At 47.4% G+C, this 13,937-nt stretch overlaps 1 protein-coding gene across 1 annotated transcript in view; it reads left to right on the top strand.

Annotated features, from left to right (window-relative positions):
- Nucleotides 1-13,937, top strand: part of LOC144509853 (uncharacterized) — a 415,538-nt gene that overhangs the window by 319,765 nt on the left and 81,836 nt on the right. Inside the window, exons 10-11 of the mRNA XM_078238759.1 lie at nt 1,058-1,180; nt 9,826-9,948. Of these exons, the coding sequence (XP_078094885.1) occupies nt 1,058-1,180; nt 9,826-9,948 (246 nt within the window). The remainder of the gene's footprint in view (nt 1-1,057; nt 1,181-9,825; nt 9,949-13,937) is intronic.

Raw genomic sequence — 13,937 nt, 5'->3', positions numbered from 1 at the left:
ACATCTTTTAAATACATTACAACAGAGATTTCACTCCAAAGAAAGTACCCGATTAGCTGTAGAGTGCTTTGGAATGATCATGAAAGGCGCTATATAAATGCATGCTCCTTCTTTAAGTTTTCTATATTATACAGCATTATTTGAACTCAAATCATAATTTAAAAGCATATTTTGATTGAGACTGAGATGTCTCCAAATCCTGAGCAGATGTATCTAGCGGATCGACAATCTCAAGCCTCAGAATCTGTTGGCTGCTGACTATGGTTGGAGGGCTGAAGAGTACAACACAGATATGGGAAGGGAGGGATCTGATGAAGCATTGGTATGCTGGGGTGAGGAAAATGCAGTCATGGGAGGATTGGGGGCATCAGTGAAATGTAAAGACATGGAACTCTGAATAGTTTATTCAGGACTGGAGGCATGAATCATCCTGAACCAGTCAAATTTAAACGTAGGTTCTGGGTGGCAACTAATACCAATAACCAACAATATTGGAGAGGGTACAGAAAAGATTTACCAGGATGTTGCCTGGTATGGACGGCATTGGCTATGAGGAGAGGTTGGAGAAACTTGGTTTGTTCTCACTGGAACGACGCAGGTTGAGGGGAGACCTGATAGAAGTCTACAAGATTATGAGGGGCATGGACAGGGTGGATAGTCATAAGCTTTTTCCCAGGGTGGAAGAGTCAATTACTAGGGGGCATAGGTTTAAGGTGCGAGGGGCAAGGTTTAAAGGAGATGTACAAGGCAGGTTTTCTACACAGAGGGTGGTGGGTGCCTGGAACTCGCTGCTGGGGGAGGTAGTGGAAGCAGATACGATAGTGACTTTTAAGGGGCGTCTTGACAAATACATGAATAAGATGGGAATAGAGTGATACGGTCCCCGGAAGGGTAAGGGGTTTTAGTTCAGTCAAGCAGCATAGTCAGTGCAGGCGTGGAGGGCCGAAGAACCTGTTCCTGTGCTGTAATTTTCTTTGTTCTTTGTAATAACCAACAATGCCAAGTGATCCTGTTCACACGGACAGGCTGATTGACGTTTTGTCTTGGTCTCATACAGATGTGGATGAGTGTGACGCTGGTGCTGGCTGCTGTCAACAGGACTGTTTCAACACCCCTGGGGGATACGAGTGTGGTTGTCATGCAGGCTACCGACTCAGTCTGGATGGCTGCACATGTGAAGGTGAGAATTGACCATTCAGTTATGTATATAAACATGGCTGGATTTAAACTCAACACCCACAATGCTTCTAGCCAAACGCAACAAGACAAAGATTGTCTTTTGATAGCTTTACACTCCAGTCTCGCTCAGACTTTCTGTCCGGTATCATCATTCTTTTAATTCCCTTCCTTGTTCTGCTGAGCATAAGAGAAAGGAGCAGAAATGTTCTTTTAGTTTATGAAGCCTGATTCACTGTAACAGTTCTCGGAGGCAGAAGTCACCAAAATCCCTTTATTTACAAGTCTGACAACAGCATACAGAGTGCTATCAGTGAGCAGTCTACACTCGGAGTCCCAGAGGAACTGACACGCCTGGTTAAGTACAAAGCAAGAGGCTCCTTGACTGGCCCATCAATTTGGCCCTTAATCAGGGAGTTGATATTCTTACAGGCCCACCTCAATTACCTGATTAAAGTCATTACACTCATCCTTACGTGTGTCATCCAATCCCCTCTACCCACAACAGGCACATAATTCCCTGGGAGAGAGATAAGAACATCAGAGGGAAAAATATTGGAGAAATTTAGGAATAAACTCTGGGATATTCCTTAAAATTCGAACAATGAAAACTTCAGATGACTGTGACGGCCAGTGTCATTCTTCCGTGAACCCAATACCCTCTATAGCTTGAATTAACGTCTGATTGCAGGAACGCATCCAGATCTGTCTGAATACTTGCAGCAATTCCACTCTTTCTGTAACCTCCAAGTGCCCCATCTTACACACTCTACCTTGTCTTTGCAACTTCACTAGGTGGAAAGCAAGATTTAGTACACACCATTTCCACCTCTTTCGCTGTTCCTCACCGACTCGAGCTCTTCCTCATTTCAGGTCAAATCAAATTTGCAAGAACTGTCAGATATTGCCGAATTAGCCACTGGAAAACCCCTGAGTTAAATATCAGCCTGGCTCAGCTGACTCTAGTCTTTTGGGGTTGGGGTGGTTGGGGGTTCAATCTCTACACGACGTAGCTTGGTCAGTGCAGCAGAGAGGGTGTGCAGCATTTTGGAGGTGCCCATTTTTTCAGATAAGATGTTAAACTTAAGCCTCACCTGTCTGCTCAGGTGCATGTAAAAACTCCCACAACACCTTTTGATGGAGAACAGGATGCAAAAACAGAAAAAGCTGGAAAATCTCAGCAGATCTAACAGTATCTGTGGGGAGAGAATAGAGCCAACGTTTCGAGTCCAGATGATCCTTCGTCAGAGCTGTGATGAAGGGTCATCTCGACTTGAAACATTGGCCCTGATTTTGCTGGCACGGCCGGCCGAGGCTCGTAAGATCGTGCCCGAGGCCAACGGGGAATGCCATACTGCGAGCCTCGCCACCCTGAATTCAGAGCAGCCGTGCCAGTAAAATCAAGCCTGTTGGCCCTATTCTCTCCCCACAGACGCTCTCAGACCTGCTGAGATTTTCCAGCATTTTCTGTTTTTGTTTCAGTTTCCAGCATCCACAGTATTTTGCTTTTAAGCTCTTCTAATGCTCTGGCCGACATTCCTCATTCAACCAGCACCACCAAAAATAGATCAGCTGATCATTTAATTTTCTTATTGTTTGTGGGACTTTACTAAGCACAAACTCTGCCTGAGTGATAACTGTGAGCAATAATAACACGGATCTTGTTTTGTGACAAGATTGTAAATTTATTTTCAGTACCAGTTGAACTCCAACTGGGTGAAAACCGTGTTGCTAATCTTAATGATAAAATTGGTGTGACTGTCGCACATTTTTGCTTGTTTAGATTTGTCTGTTATTTAGGTTTGCCTGTGTTATTAGGCTTGCTTGTATTTTATGTTTGCTTGGACGTGATCTTACTGGCCGTTCACGCTGTTCTTCCGCTGCGAGGTCGGAGAATTTAGCGCCCAGCCAACTCTCCGTTCATTGCAGCGGGATGGGAAAATCGCTTGGCAGTAAGATTCTAGCCCTTGTTTTAGGTTGCCTGTGCTATAGGTGAGCCTGTGCTATAGATTGGCCTGTGCTATAGGTGAGCCTGTGCTATAGGTTTGCCTGTGCTATAGATTGGCCTGTGCTATAGATTGGCCTGTGCTATAGGTGAGCCTGTGCTATAGGTTTGCCTGTACTATAGGTGAGCCTGTACTTTAAGTGTGCTCGTAATTTAGGTTTTGAAGTTTTAAAGTTTATTTATTGGTGTCACAAGTAGGCTTACATTAATAGTGCAATGAAATTACTGTGAAAATCCCCGAGTCGCCACACTCCGGCACCTGTTCGGGTACACTGAGCGAGAACTTAGCATGGCCAATGCACCTAACCAGCACATCTTTTCAGACTGTGGGAGGAAACCCATGCAGACATGGGGAGAACATGCAGACTCCGCACAGTGACCCAAGCCGGGAATCGAACCCGGGTCCCTGGCGCTGTGAGGCAGCAATGCTAACCACTATGCCATTGTGCTGAAAGTAGGTTTGCGTGTTCGTTAGTTTTACCTGTATCCTATATTTGCATGTACTTTATACCTACTTGCCTGTGCTTCAGGCTTGTCTGGACTTTAGTGTTACTGGTAGTTTTTACTCTGCTGTTTTTTAAGCTTATCTGTACTATAGCTTTGCCTGTGCAATAGCCTTGCCTGTCCTTTCAGCTGCCTGAGCATTTTCACCAAAGAGAAGAATTTCACCCATTTCATTTTTCATGCATTTAGGATTGAATTTCTTCCAGAGCAGAATGAATTAAGTCCAAATTGCTACTCTACCTAACTGAGCTGGCAAACTAGGACTGTACTCACTGAGATCCATCTCCAGTGGTTCTTGAACTGTTGATGTTGGACAGGAGTCAGTGGTTGTGAAGCAACAGAGCAAAACAAAAATAGAATATTTCAGTTTTTAAAAATCTGTAACAATTAGCTGTGTGAGCAGTTGAGAAATTGCTGATCTGAATGTTACTGAGACAGCAGGTTCCATCTGCTGCCTCTGCACCGAAACCAGTTCCAAAAGGAGGGACGTATGGAGGTAAGGGACTTTGCTTGTCCTTGGAAGCAGTAATTGGAAATTCTGTACCAAATTTACTTTGAAATGATGCATGTATTTTCCCAAGTCCCGGGGTGATAGGAAAACTTTGTGAGCTGTAATTTTAGTCAGTTTTGAGATGAACTCAATTTTATTTCATGTAAGGCTATTTCCTTTTTAACTCTTTAAAGGTTTTGGTCATAATTTTTAGAATTTGTTGCTTTTCCTCTGAGCGGTCTCCCTCACAGATTGGTCCATATTTAACCAAAGCAGGTGGTTGGTGGAAGTACTGGTGTGAGGGGAGTGAATATTCCAAATCTGTGTGGACTTTGCACATTCTCCCCGTGTCTGCGTGGGTTTCCTCTGGGTGCTCCAGTTTCATCCCACAGTCTAAAGATGTGCCGGTTAGGTTGATTGGCCATGCTAAATTGCCCCTCAGTGTCAGGAGGATTAGCAGGGTAAATACGTGGGGTTATGGGAATAGGGCCTGGGTGGGATTGTTGTCAGTGCAGGCTCCTTCTGCACTGTAGGGATTCTATGAAACATTTCATGGCTGCAAGGGATTTTATACTTAACTCTAATTGGTCTGGCCTTATTAGTCAATGAGAAACAGGTGTTCTTGGATGAAGTGGATTGAGTTGTCAACATTCTATGATAACATGGGTCTTGAGTATTTTTGTGTAGGCCTGAGGGTTGTCAACCCTCCACAGTTGGTCTGGATTGAAGCTTAATCTCTAGGATACTGCTGTGTGCAACCCTGGAGAAAAATCATCGGGGCATCTAAAAAGATTGCTTTCTTAAAAATTTCTTTGAACATTTCACTTCACCAGGTATAAAAACATTGAAAATGGGGGAAGGAAAGGCTGATAGTTGAGCATCATCCAATTGGATAATGAGTCCTTTTCCTTTCCAATTGGCGTAAGAAGACAGTGCACCACAAGTATGGATGTGTTGGCCAATGAATGGCTGGAGCATGAGGGCAAGCCATGTGATGAAGCCTCCTGGAATACATTTAATCGCAGTTAGCAACCCTAATGGACTCACCACCACCCCTCACAACTATAGAGAAATTTGACACATTCCAAGGAATAGAACTATTGGCACCTTGCAAGAACCCTGTCCAAATATTGGCATGTTCCCATGAACCTCCTCCAAATATTGACATCTTCCCAGGATCCCCCTTCATATATTGGCATCTTCCCAGAAACCCCCTCTAAACATTGATGCGTTCACAGGAACCCGAGCAAAAACTGACTCATTCCCAGGAACACCCTGTATATGTTGCCTCACACTGAGGCTGAGGTTTGATAATGGACCCAGAACCCGTTTACAATTCAATTCATTCAAAGGCAAAATTCTAAGGATGCTAGAAATCTGAAATAAAATCGAATGTCCAAGAATAATTGTTCACTGGTACAGAACTTAAATATTGCGGAAATCTTTTGTTGAAACTTTTTGTTTTGCACTCATCAGGACCATTTGCAGGAATACCAATGTGAGGGGAAACAACAGAGGTGATTCTCCCATCCTGCTGCACTGCTTTCTTTTAGCGCAGTGGGCCGGGAGACTCTAGCGGGGGTCATTTTGTGAGCTCCCTGCTGGGCGCTTGGGCCTGAGCAGGTCTCCTAGTGTTGGATTTCCGGCGCCATCAGCTCCACACCGGAAATTGGTGCGGAGCTGTATAATGTATGCAGTGCCTAATTTGCATACTATTTAAATGCAATTAGTGGACCCCAGACTGAAATCTCTGGGCCTGCTAGCATCTTCCCCCCCCCCCCACCCCACCCTGCCAGGAGTGGTTCAGTCCAGTAGCCCCCCACAGGCAGAGAGCTGGCGGCCCAACCTCACTGGAGTGAAGGGGGGGAAATCAAGGCTTCCCCCGAGAGGGTCAGGCAACAGGGGACACGCCCACTGTGCATTGGCATCTTGACAGTGCCGGTCTGGGTTCCCTGGCACTGCTCAAGGGGCAAAGTGCCAATGCCCAGTGGGTACCTTGACACTGCCTACCAGGCATGGGCCAGTGCCCAGGGGCGGGGCCTAATGGAGCTGGGGCCTGATGGGGCAGGGCCTGATGGGGTGGGGCCTATGGGGCAATCGGTGGGAGTGGGGGTTCCCACTATCTCTCTGCAGTCGGGATCAGTGGGGGTGGGAGGGAGGCCAGCGATCTGGGCTGGCCTTCTGGGTGGGGGGGGTGGGGGGGGGGGGGGGGGCGGGGGCGGTGGGGGGGGGGCAGCCTGCTGGGGGAGTCGGGACTGCGGCGGGGTGGAGGTCAACAGTGCAGGAGGGAGGGTTGGGACTGCCAGTGGATGGAGGGGGGGGGTGGTGGGAGACCGGGGCTGCTGGGGGTGGGGGGGTGGTTGAGGTTGGCCCAGACATGTTTGGGAGACCAGCAATCAGGCGGTAGGGGGGTCACACAGCCGGTGTTGCAGGATCATGGGGCTGGCCAGTGATCGGGAGGCCGGCAGACAGGGACCACTGCGCATGCACTGATCTCAGTGCTGATAGTGCGCAGTGGCCCGCTCAGCGCTATGCTGCCGGCCTCTCCAATGGGAATAGGCCCCGCCACTGATTTTTAGCATGATTTATGCTAGTGCACTCAGCAGTGCACAGAGTGTGGGAGATTCTTTTTTAAACTCCCGTTGAAAAAACCAGCGTGACTTACTTCAGTTTTTACCCAAATTTGACACTTCGGATTTTTTGGGGAGAATCCCAGCCAACAAATGTCTACCCTATGAGGAGAGAGTGCTGGTTGGTTGGCAAGTGGGCTCTGATTGGTAGAGGTGTTGCTGTGGAGAATGCACCAGTTGATGGTGACTGACAGTTAACTGCCAAGCATTGTTTGAAATTTAAACCAGGCTGCTTGGATCTGATTGGTTAAGGTTGGGAAGTGCCAATCTTATTGGTTCCCGAGGAATGAACCAGCAAATGGCTGTCATTTATTTTGTTCAGCTGAAAAAGGCACAATGTGTGTACATGCTGTTTCTGTCTGCAAAGAACAGGGCCCTGTGTATTAATAAATATACATATCTTCTGGGAGAGATAAATGCGTCACACTGCGGCCCCAACTGACAATCTTAAATTGGTTGTCAGAGTCATTCTTAGCATACTGAGTATTATTTAGCAATGGTTGTCCAATCACAAAATCACATCTAATGTTGGAGACTGTGCTTTGAGACCGGTATGGTCTGTACCTTGCAAAGAGTGGAAGGGACATGTTTTTTAAAAATTCGTTCATGGGATGTGGGCATCACTGGCTGGGCCAGCATTTATTACCCATCCCAGAGGGCATTTAAGAATCAACCACATTGCTGTGGGTCTGGAGTCACATGTAGGCCAGATTGGGTATGGACGGCAGATTTCCTTCCCTAAAGGACATTAGCGAACCAGATGGGTTTTTATGGCAACAATGGTTTCAGGGTTATCGTTAGAGTTTTAATTCCAGATTTGTATTGAATTCAAATTGCACCATCTGCCATGGTGGGATTCGAACCCGTGTCCTCAGAGCATTACCCTGGGTCTCTGGATTACTAGTCCAGCTACAATACCAGTATTCCATTGCCTCCCACATTTCTCAATAGTGCGTTAGGCAGAATGTCCTTTTGGCTTGACAGCTGCATCTTGCTCAGAGCTAATGGGCCCCATTTTACCATTTTGATTCTAAGTGCTGGGCGGACTTGAATCTGGGAGTGTTTCAGATCAGAGTTTTAGACCCGTTCTCAGGTGCCCCCATACGCACTCTGCCTGAAAAAGAAATCAGCGAATCTGAATCGCGCTGCAGAAGCCTGTGGGTGGGGCTTAACACGCCCGAAATGCTGCAGCTCCAATTGGAGCCTTCAACTGCACATGCGCAGGATAATGCCTCCCCCCTGGTTCCCACGGACATTGCCCCACCCCCACAACATAACTGTCCCCCTTATACCCCCACACCCCGCTACCCAGACCGATCGCGGCCCCCTGCCCCCCCCCCCTTCCTCCCCCACCGATCAGACGCAGAGTGGCAGCGGATCCACCCCACCGATCGCACACAGAGTGGCAGCAGACCCCCCTGTCCCTGCCCCCCTGTCCCCCCCAACCAGAGAGCCATCTGACCCGCCTCCCCCCCCCCCACTCCCCCTCCCCGCCCCCCACCACTGATCTGAGTCAGAGAGCCGCTGGAAGCCCTGAACTGACCTCCTCAGAAGATGGAGCGCCCGAATCGGACCTTTACGGACCATGTCTGTTTCGCACCAAATCTGGACGGGCAAAAGCGGTGGTAAAGGGGGAAGTGCCGGTAAGTTTGGACGTGCAGCCCATTAAGTTAATTTAAATGCATGCATGGTGTGGAGGCGGTCGCGGATCGTGCTACTCGCCTCAAGCCCAACTTTACCAAGTTTTTGTGTTCGAAAACGGGTGCAGCTTGATGGTAAATTCAGGCTCAATGTTTCAGGTCAGTGAGTTATCATCAAAACAGTTTGCTCAGTCCATCATCCTGAAGTGTTAACTCTGTTCCTGACTCCACAGCTGCTGCCTGATCTGCTGAGTATTTCCAGCACATTCCGATGCTATTAAAATCTCATAAGCTGTATGGCTGAACCTGAACAATCCTTCAATACTATCCATCAGGCTTGCAGTGGGAGAAAAACAGCTGATTTAATTCAAGCGGGATTCTTTATCCCAGTTCGTGGATGAGTATAGAAAGTCGCACCAGTGATGGAGGAATTATTTCACGAGAAGGGAAATCTCTCTGGGACCCACCATTCTGAATGCCCCCCATTACAAAGTGTTCTTCTGAGGTGGAGAACCATAAGCCATGCGCATTATGTCAGAATCATAGAATTATAGAATCCCTACAGTGCAGAAGGAGGCCATTCGGCCCATTGAGTCTGCACAGACAACAATCCCACCCAGGCCCTATCCCCGTAACCCCACATATTTACCCAGCTAATCTCTCTTACCTATGCATCCCGGGACACTAAGGGGCAATTTAGCATGGCCAATGCACCTAACCCGCACATCTTCAGACTGGGTAGAAAGGAGTAGGATTGAAGACGAGGGAAGGCGATGGCCTAGTGGTATTATCGCTAGACTATTAATCTTGAAACTCAGCTAATGTTCTGGACCCGGGTTCGAATCCCGCCACGGCAGATGGTGAAATTTCAATTCAATGAAAACAAAATCTGGAATTAAGAATCTACCGATAACCAGAAAACCATTGTCGATTGTTGGAACCACCTGGTTTACTAATGTCCTTTAGGAAAGGAAATCTACTGTCCTTACCCGGTCTGGCCTACATGTGACTCCAGAGCCATAGCAACGTGGTTGATTCTCAACTGCCCTTGGGCAACTAAGGATGGGCAATAAATGCTGGCCCAGCCAGCGACACCCGCGTCCCACGAATGAATGAAACAAAATCAAAAAGTGCTGGTTAATCATGAATAACTTGGATTTTAAAAGCCTGAAGATTTTAGGTTAGAGAAAAGACTGATTTGGCCGCCTGAGTATTTGATATAATTCAGGCCGTAAAGTTTAGTCTTGACCAAGTGAAGCAATATTCATTTCCCCTGCAGCTAGTTCTTTCTCACTTCAGTGAGAGCTTTGAGATTAATGGAATGATGAATCGATGCGTTTCTGACGTCCGCACTGACGACTCTTTGCGTTTTCTTGCCAGATGTTGATGAATGCAGCGCGGAAAATGACATCTGTGAGCACACCTGCCAGAACACAGCTGGATCTTTCCAGTGCTTCTGTGACATTGGACACAAGCTGGAGGAGGACCGGAGGAGCTGTGCACGTATGTTTCTGTTCCTCACTGACAGGCTCTACTGAGAGGATTTCACATTTGCACAACTGCTGACATTCCATTTTGCAAAGGCTGGGTCACATTGAGATGTATTAGGAAATTTGCCCCAGGAGTTAATCACAAAGGCAAGATGGAGTGGGATGTTCGCTGTCTATTCAATGAATCAGTGACTTCTGTCCAAGCCCAATGTAGCCATGTGAAGATCCCAAATGGATGTTAAACTATTGTTACAAAATTTCCAACAACAACAATTCTCTTGCACCTTGAACATAGTGACACTAGAAGCATTTTAGAAATATAGAAACATAGAAAATAGAAGCAGGAGTAGGCCATTCGGCCCTTCAAGCCTGCTCCGGCATTCATTATGATCATAGCTGATCATCGAATTCAATATCCTGACCCCGCCTTCCCCCCCATATCCCTTGATCCCTTTAGCCCTAAGAGCTATATCTAATTTCTTCTTGAAATCAGGCAGATTTTGGCCTGAGTGAGAGTGTGCGTGTGAGAGTGAGAGTTTGTGTGAGTGTGTGTGAGTGAGTGAGTGAGAGTTTGTGTAAGTGAGTGACTGAGTGTGAGTGTGGGTATGCACGAGCGAGAATCAGAGACTGGGAGTGAACACACCCCCTTCCTCTCCACCTCCGCCCTCCCCAGACAAAGCAGGCTGGGAGAGGAGGAAAACGTAGGCGGAAAGGCAACCCGTTTCCGATCCCCAATTTAATTTGGACCCTGCCTAGGCCAGCTCAGAGTGTGTGTCACCAGAGACAAAAACAAGGTCTGTGTTAGTTAAACCCAACTCCTTATCTCCACACTGGTGCCCATACCTTCCCGGGTGACCAGGACTTGGCACCTAGTCTGTCTCTCGCTAGCTCTACTTCTTAATGAACAGGCAAACATGGTTTTATTGGTTAGCTCTGCTGCTTGGCACATTTTAATGAGCATTTTTATTACTGAGCTTGTTTTTTAAATGATCAGTTTATTGTTTTGAAATTCATGTTCAATACCAAAACTTATCTTTCCAAAATTTGCTCATTATCCCCTTTGAGTGATAAGAAAATGGAAATGTAGCCCCTTACGTGAAAAGGTTAAAGCTGTCTGCCCCCTCAGATGGACATAAATAGATCCTGGATAATATTTAAAGAAGAACAGGGGATTTCTCCATGTTGTTTACCCCTCAGTGAAAGCGGATTTACTAGTCATTCCTGGGGAACTGTTTGTGTGATCTTTCTGTGTGCGAATTGGCCACCGTGTTTTTTTGCATGCACCGGTGACCCCATTTCGAAGGATAATTCATTGGTGCTCTGGGACGCTCTGGGGATGTGGAAAATTGCTGCGTAAATGCAAATTCTCTTTCCTACCGTCACCTCCGAACCCAGTTCAAGCATTCTCCCACCTTGCCCTGCCTCAGCGGTAACATTGGTGAGCGGAGCTCGCACTTCAATCAAATCTGTTTGCGAAGCAACCTCTTCCTCAGTGTAACTTTAATTAAACGAGATCGCAACATATTCGCCGGAGTTTTTTACCGGCCCGATTCCGGGGGTGGGTGAGGCTCAGAGAACAGCATTCTCCGTTGGATTCGGGCGGGATCGTGCAAAACGCGGGCGGACGCGCTGGTAAAATTCCGCCCATTATTTCCATGTGTAATCCCGGTGTGGGAGGTTTCTCTTCCTTCTTACCCGTAGTCCTATAAACATCGCTGTCCTCATCAGTTTTTAGCCCCGTACCTCTGCTGTGTTGGACATTTTTTTGTTACCTCTCTCTCGCCTTCAGTTGTTTTTGGCCGCAGCTCTTGACTGTAGCGAACAAGGCTGTCGCCAGCACAGCTTCGCCTGTTCCACTCCTTATTCGTTCTGTCATTTCAGAGCCTGCCGAATATTGATGGAGTCGAGGTTATTTAGTTTGACTGAAGTGGCCCATCTCCACTCCAGCACAAATCTCTGCCAAAGCAAAGCTGTCGAATAAGCAGTATGCACGGAAATAATACTCGGTCCAGCTGCTTCTCTTGTCAGCTCCTCAGCAGTTTGTTGCAATTAGACATTTTGTAGAATTCCAAGAGTGTAGGATGCTGAAGTCTATTATGATTCAAATATTTAAGGCATGCTTTTAAAGACAATGGAAAGAGAATTAATGTTTAACCGGGATTTGGATAACAGGAACATTCTTCCTGGGGATCGCGTGGCAAATCGTTTGAAGATGTGTTTGTCATTCTGAAGAGTATTGTCTGCGGTTACACACTGTGGACTCTCCAACACTCAAAATTGACCAAAAATAACCAGCATTCACATGCTTTGCATCAACTTTTATTTGCCAGGGATTTACACTGGGAGCTGGCCAAAGCTCTTATGGGACAGAAGCAGAATTTAAAAAAACAATACTGGAGGCATTTTCATATAGAATGAGATCCCATTTAAAATCAGCTGTGATTAGATTCAATTGCTTGCAATGTTAAAAAAGGAATATCATATTTGAGTCTTGGACCATTTCACAGCCAGTGATGCTAAAAGGTTGCATATATTAATGTTTATGGACCTTTGGGGCCGGACTTTCTCGCAGGCTTTGCAGAGACGTTGGAGGGACAAGCTTCCAGGAGGTGACCTCACAATTAACTGCCTCTGCACTCGCTGTCCTAGTAAGGACAACAGGCATGTCCCGATGCTGCAGGCCCAAGCGGAGGACTCAGGAGAGATGGGTGCTGCTGACATAAAGTACAGGAGGCCAAGGCGGCACGGTGGCACAGTGGTTAGCTGCCTCACAGCGCCGGGGACCCGGGTTCAATTCCAGCCTCAGATCACTGTCTGTGTGGAGTCTGCACGTTCTCCCCGTGTCTGTGTGGGTTTCCTCCGGGTGCTCTGGTTTCCTCCCACAGTCCAAAGATGTGTGGGTTAGGTTGATTGGCCATGCTAAATTGACCCCAGTGTCAGGGGATTAGTGGAGCAAATATGTGGGGGTACGGGGATAGGGCCTGGGTGGGATTGTGGTAGGTGCAGACTCGATGGGCCGGATGGCCTCCTTCTCCACTGTAGGGATTCAATGATGAAGAAGGAACTTTAACATGGAAGCACTGTTGCTGGACAACACAGAAGTGCTGAAATGCTCCAGAAGCTGGCAGGGACATCGGGAAGGAGGGGAACTGCCTTTGCAGGACTGGATGCAGCCATATTTGCAGCCAATTATCCATGCTATCCTGTCATTGGGTCATGGAGTCTCCAACTCTGATAGCCCCCAGGCCTGCTGCATGGAGGCCTCCTCCAATGAGCTGGCAGTCCCTGCATGCGATGGAGGTTGTTCTACATGTGGAAAAGTTCCAGTGATGATGCGAAATCATCCCTAGTTGAAGCCTTAAGCAGCCTCATTGGCTGCCCACCTGGGTGGAGTGATCAGTCGATCCTGTTATCAGCCTGACCCCAGGAAAGTCCCCAGTGGTGGGAACTCATCGAGGTGCCATCTTGGCTGGGCTCCCTCTGTTTTCCCAACACACCTGTCTGCTATCCTATCTCCACAACCCCAGGAAAATCCAGCACCTGGTACTGGTGGCGATGCTACATTTGCTTAGAGATCCCTCTTAATCTAACCCGGGGGCCATTTTTGATGGATGGCGCAGTTATCCCTGATCACAATCTGCCAAATAATCGTTGGTAGTGACCGTGTCACGAAGCCTTCTTCCTCCAGTCGCTCCCCGACACTTCATTCCTGAAAGCTGTGGTCTTGGCCAAAGTCTTTGAGAGGACTTCTCTTATTATTGTTAGGGGGCTCACCTGATGAAGGAACAGCGTTCCAAAAGCTTGTGATTCCAAATAAACCTGTTGGACTTTAACCTGGTGTTGTGAGACTTCTTACTGTGCTCACCCCAGTCCAACGCCGGCATCTCCACATCATTGTCAAAGGGAGCTGTGCTCATTTATGGTCTCCCCATTGATCTTCTGGCCTCCTACATTCACCACCTTTCACTGTAGACCCCCCTCTTGACCATGGTGATATTGTGA

This window comes from Mustelus asterias, chromosome 22, assembly GCF_964213995.1.
Source record: "Mustelus asterias chromosome 22, sMusAst1.hap1.1, whole genome shotgun sequence".
Taxonomy (NCBI): Eukaryota; Metazoa; Chordata; class Chondrichthyes; order Carcharhiniformes; family Triakidae; genus Mustelus; species Mustelus asterias.
Note: the sequence above shows the minus strand (reverse complement) of the source record. Positions and strands in the feature narration are given on the sequence as shown.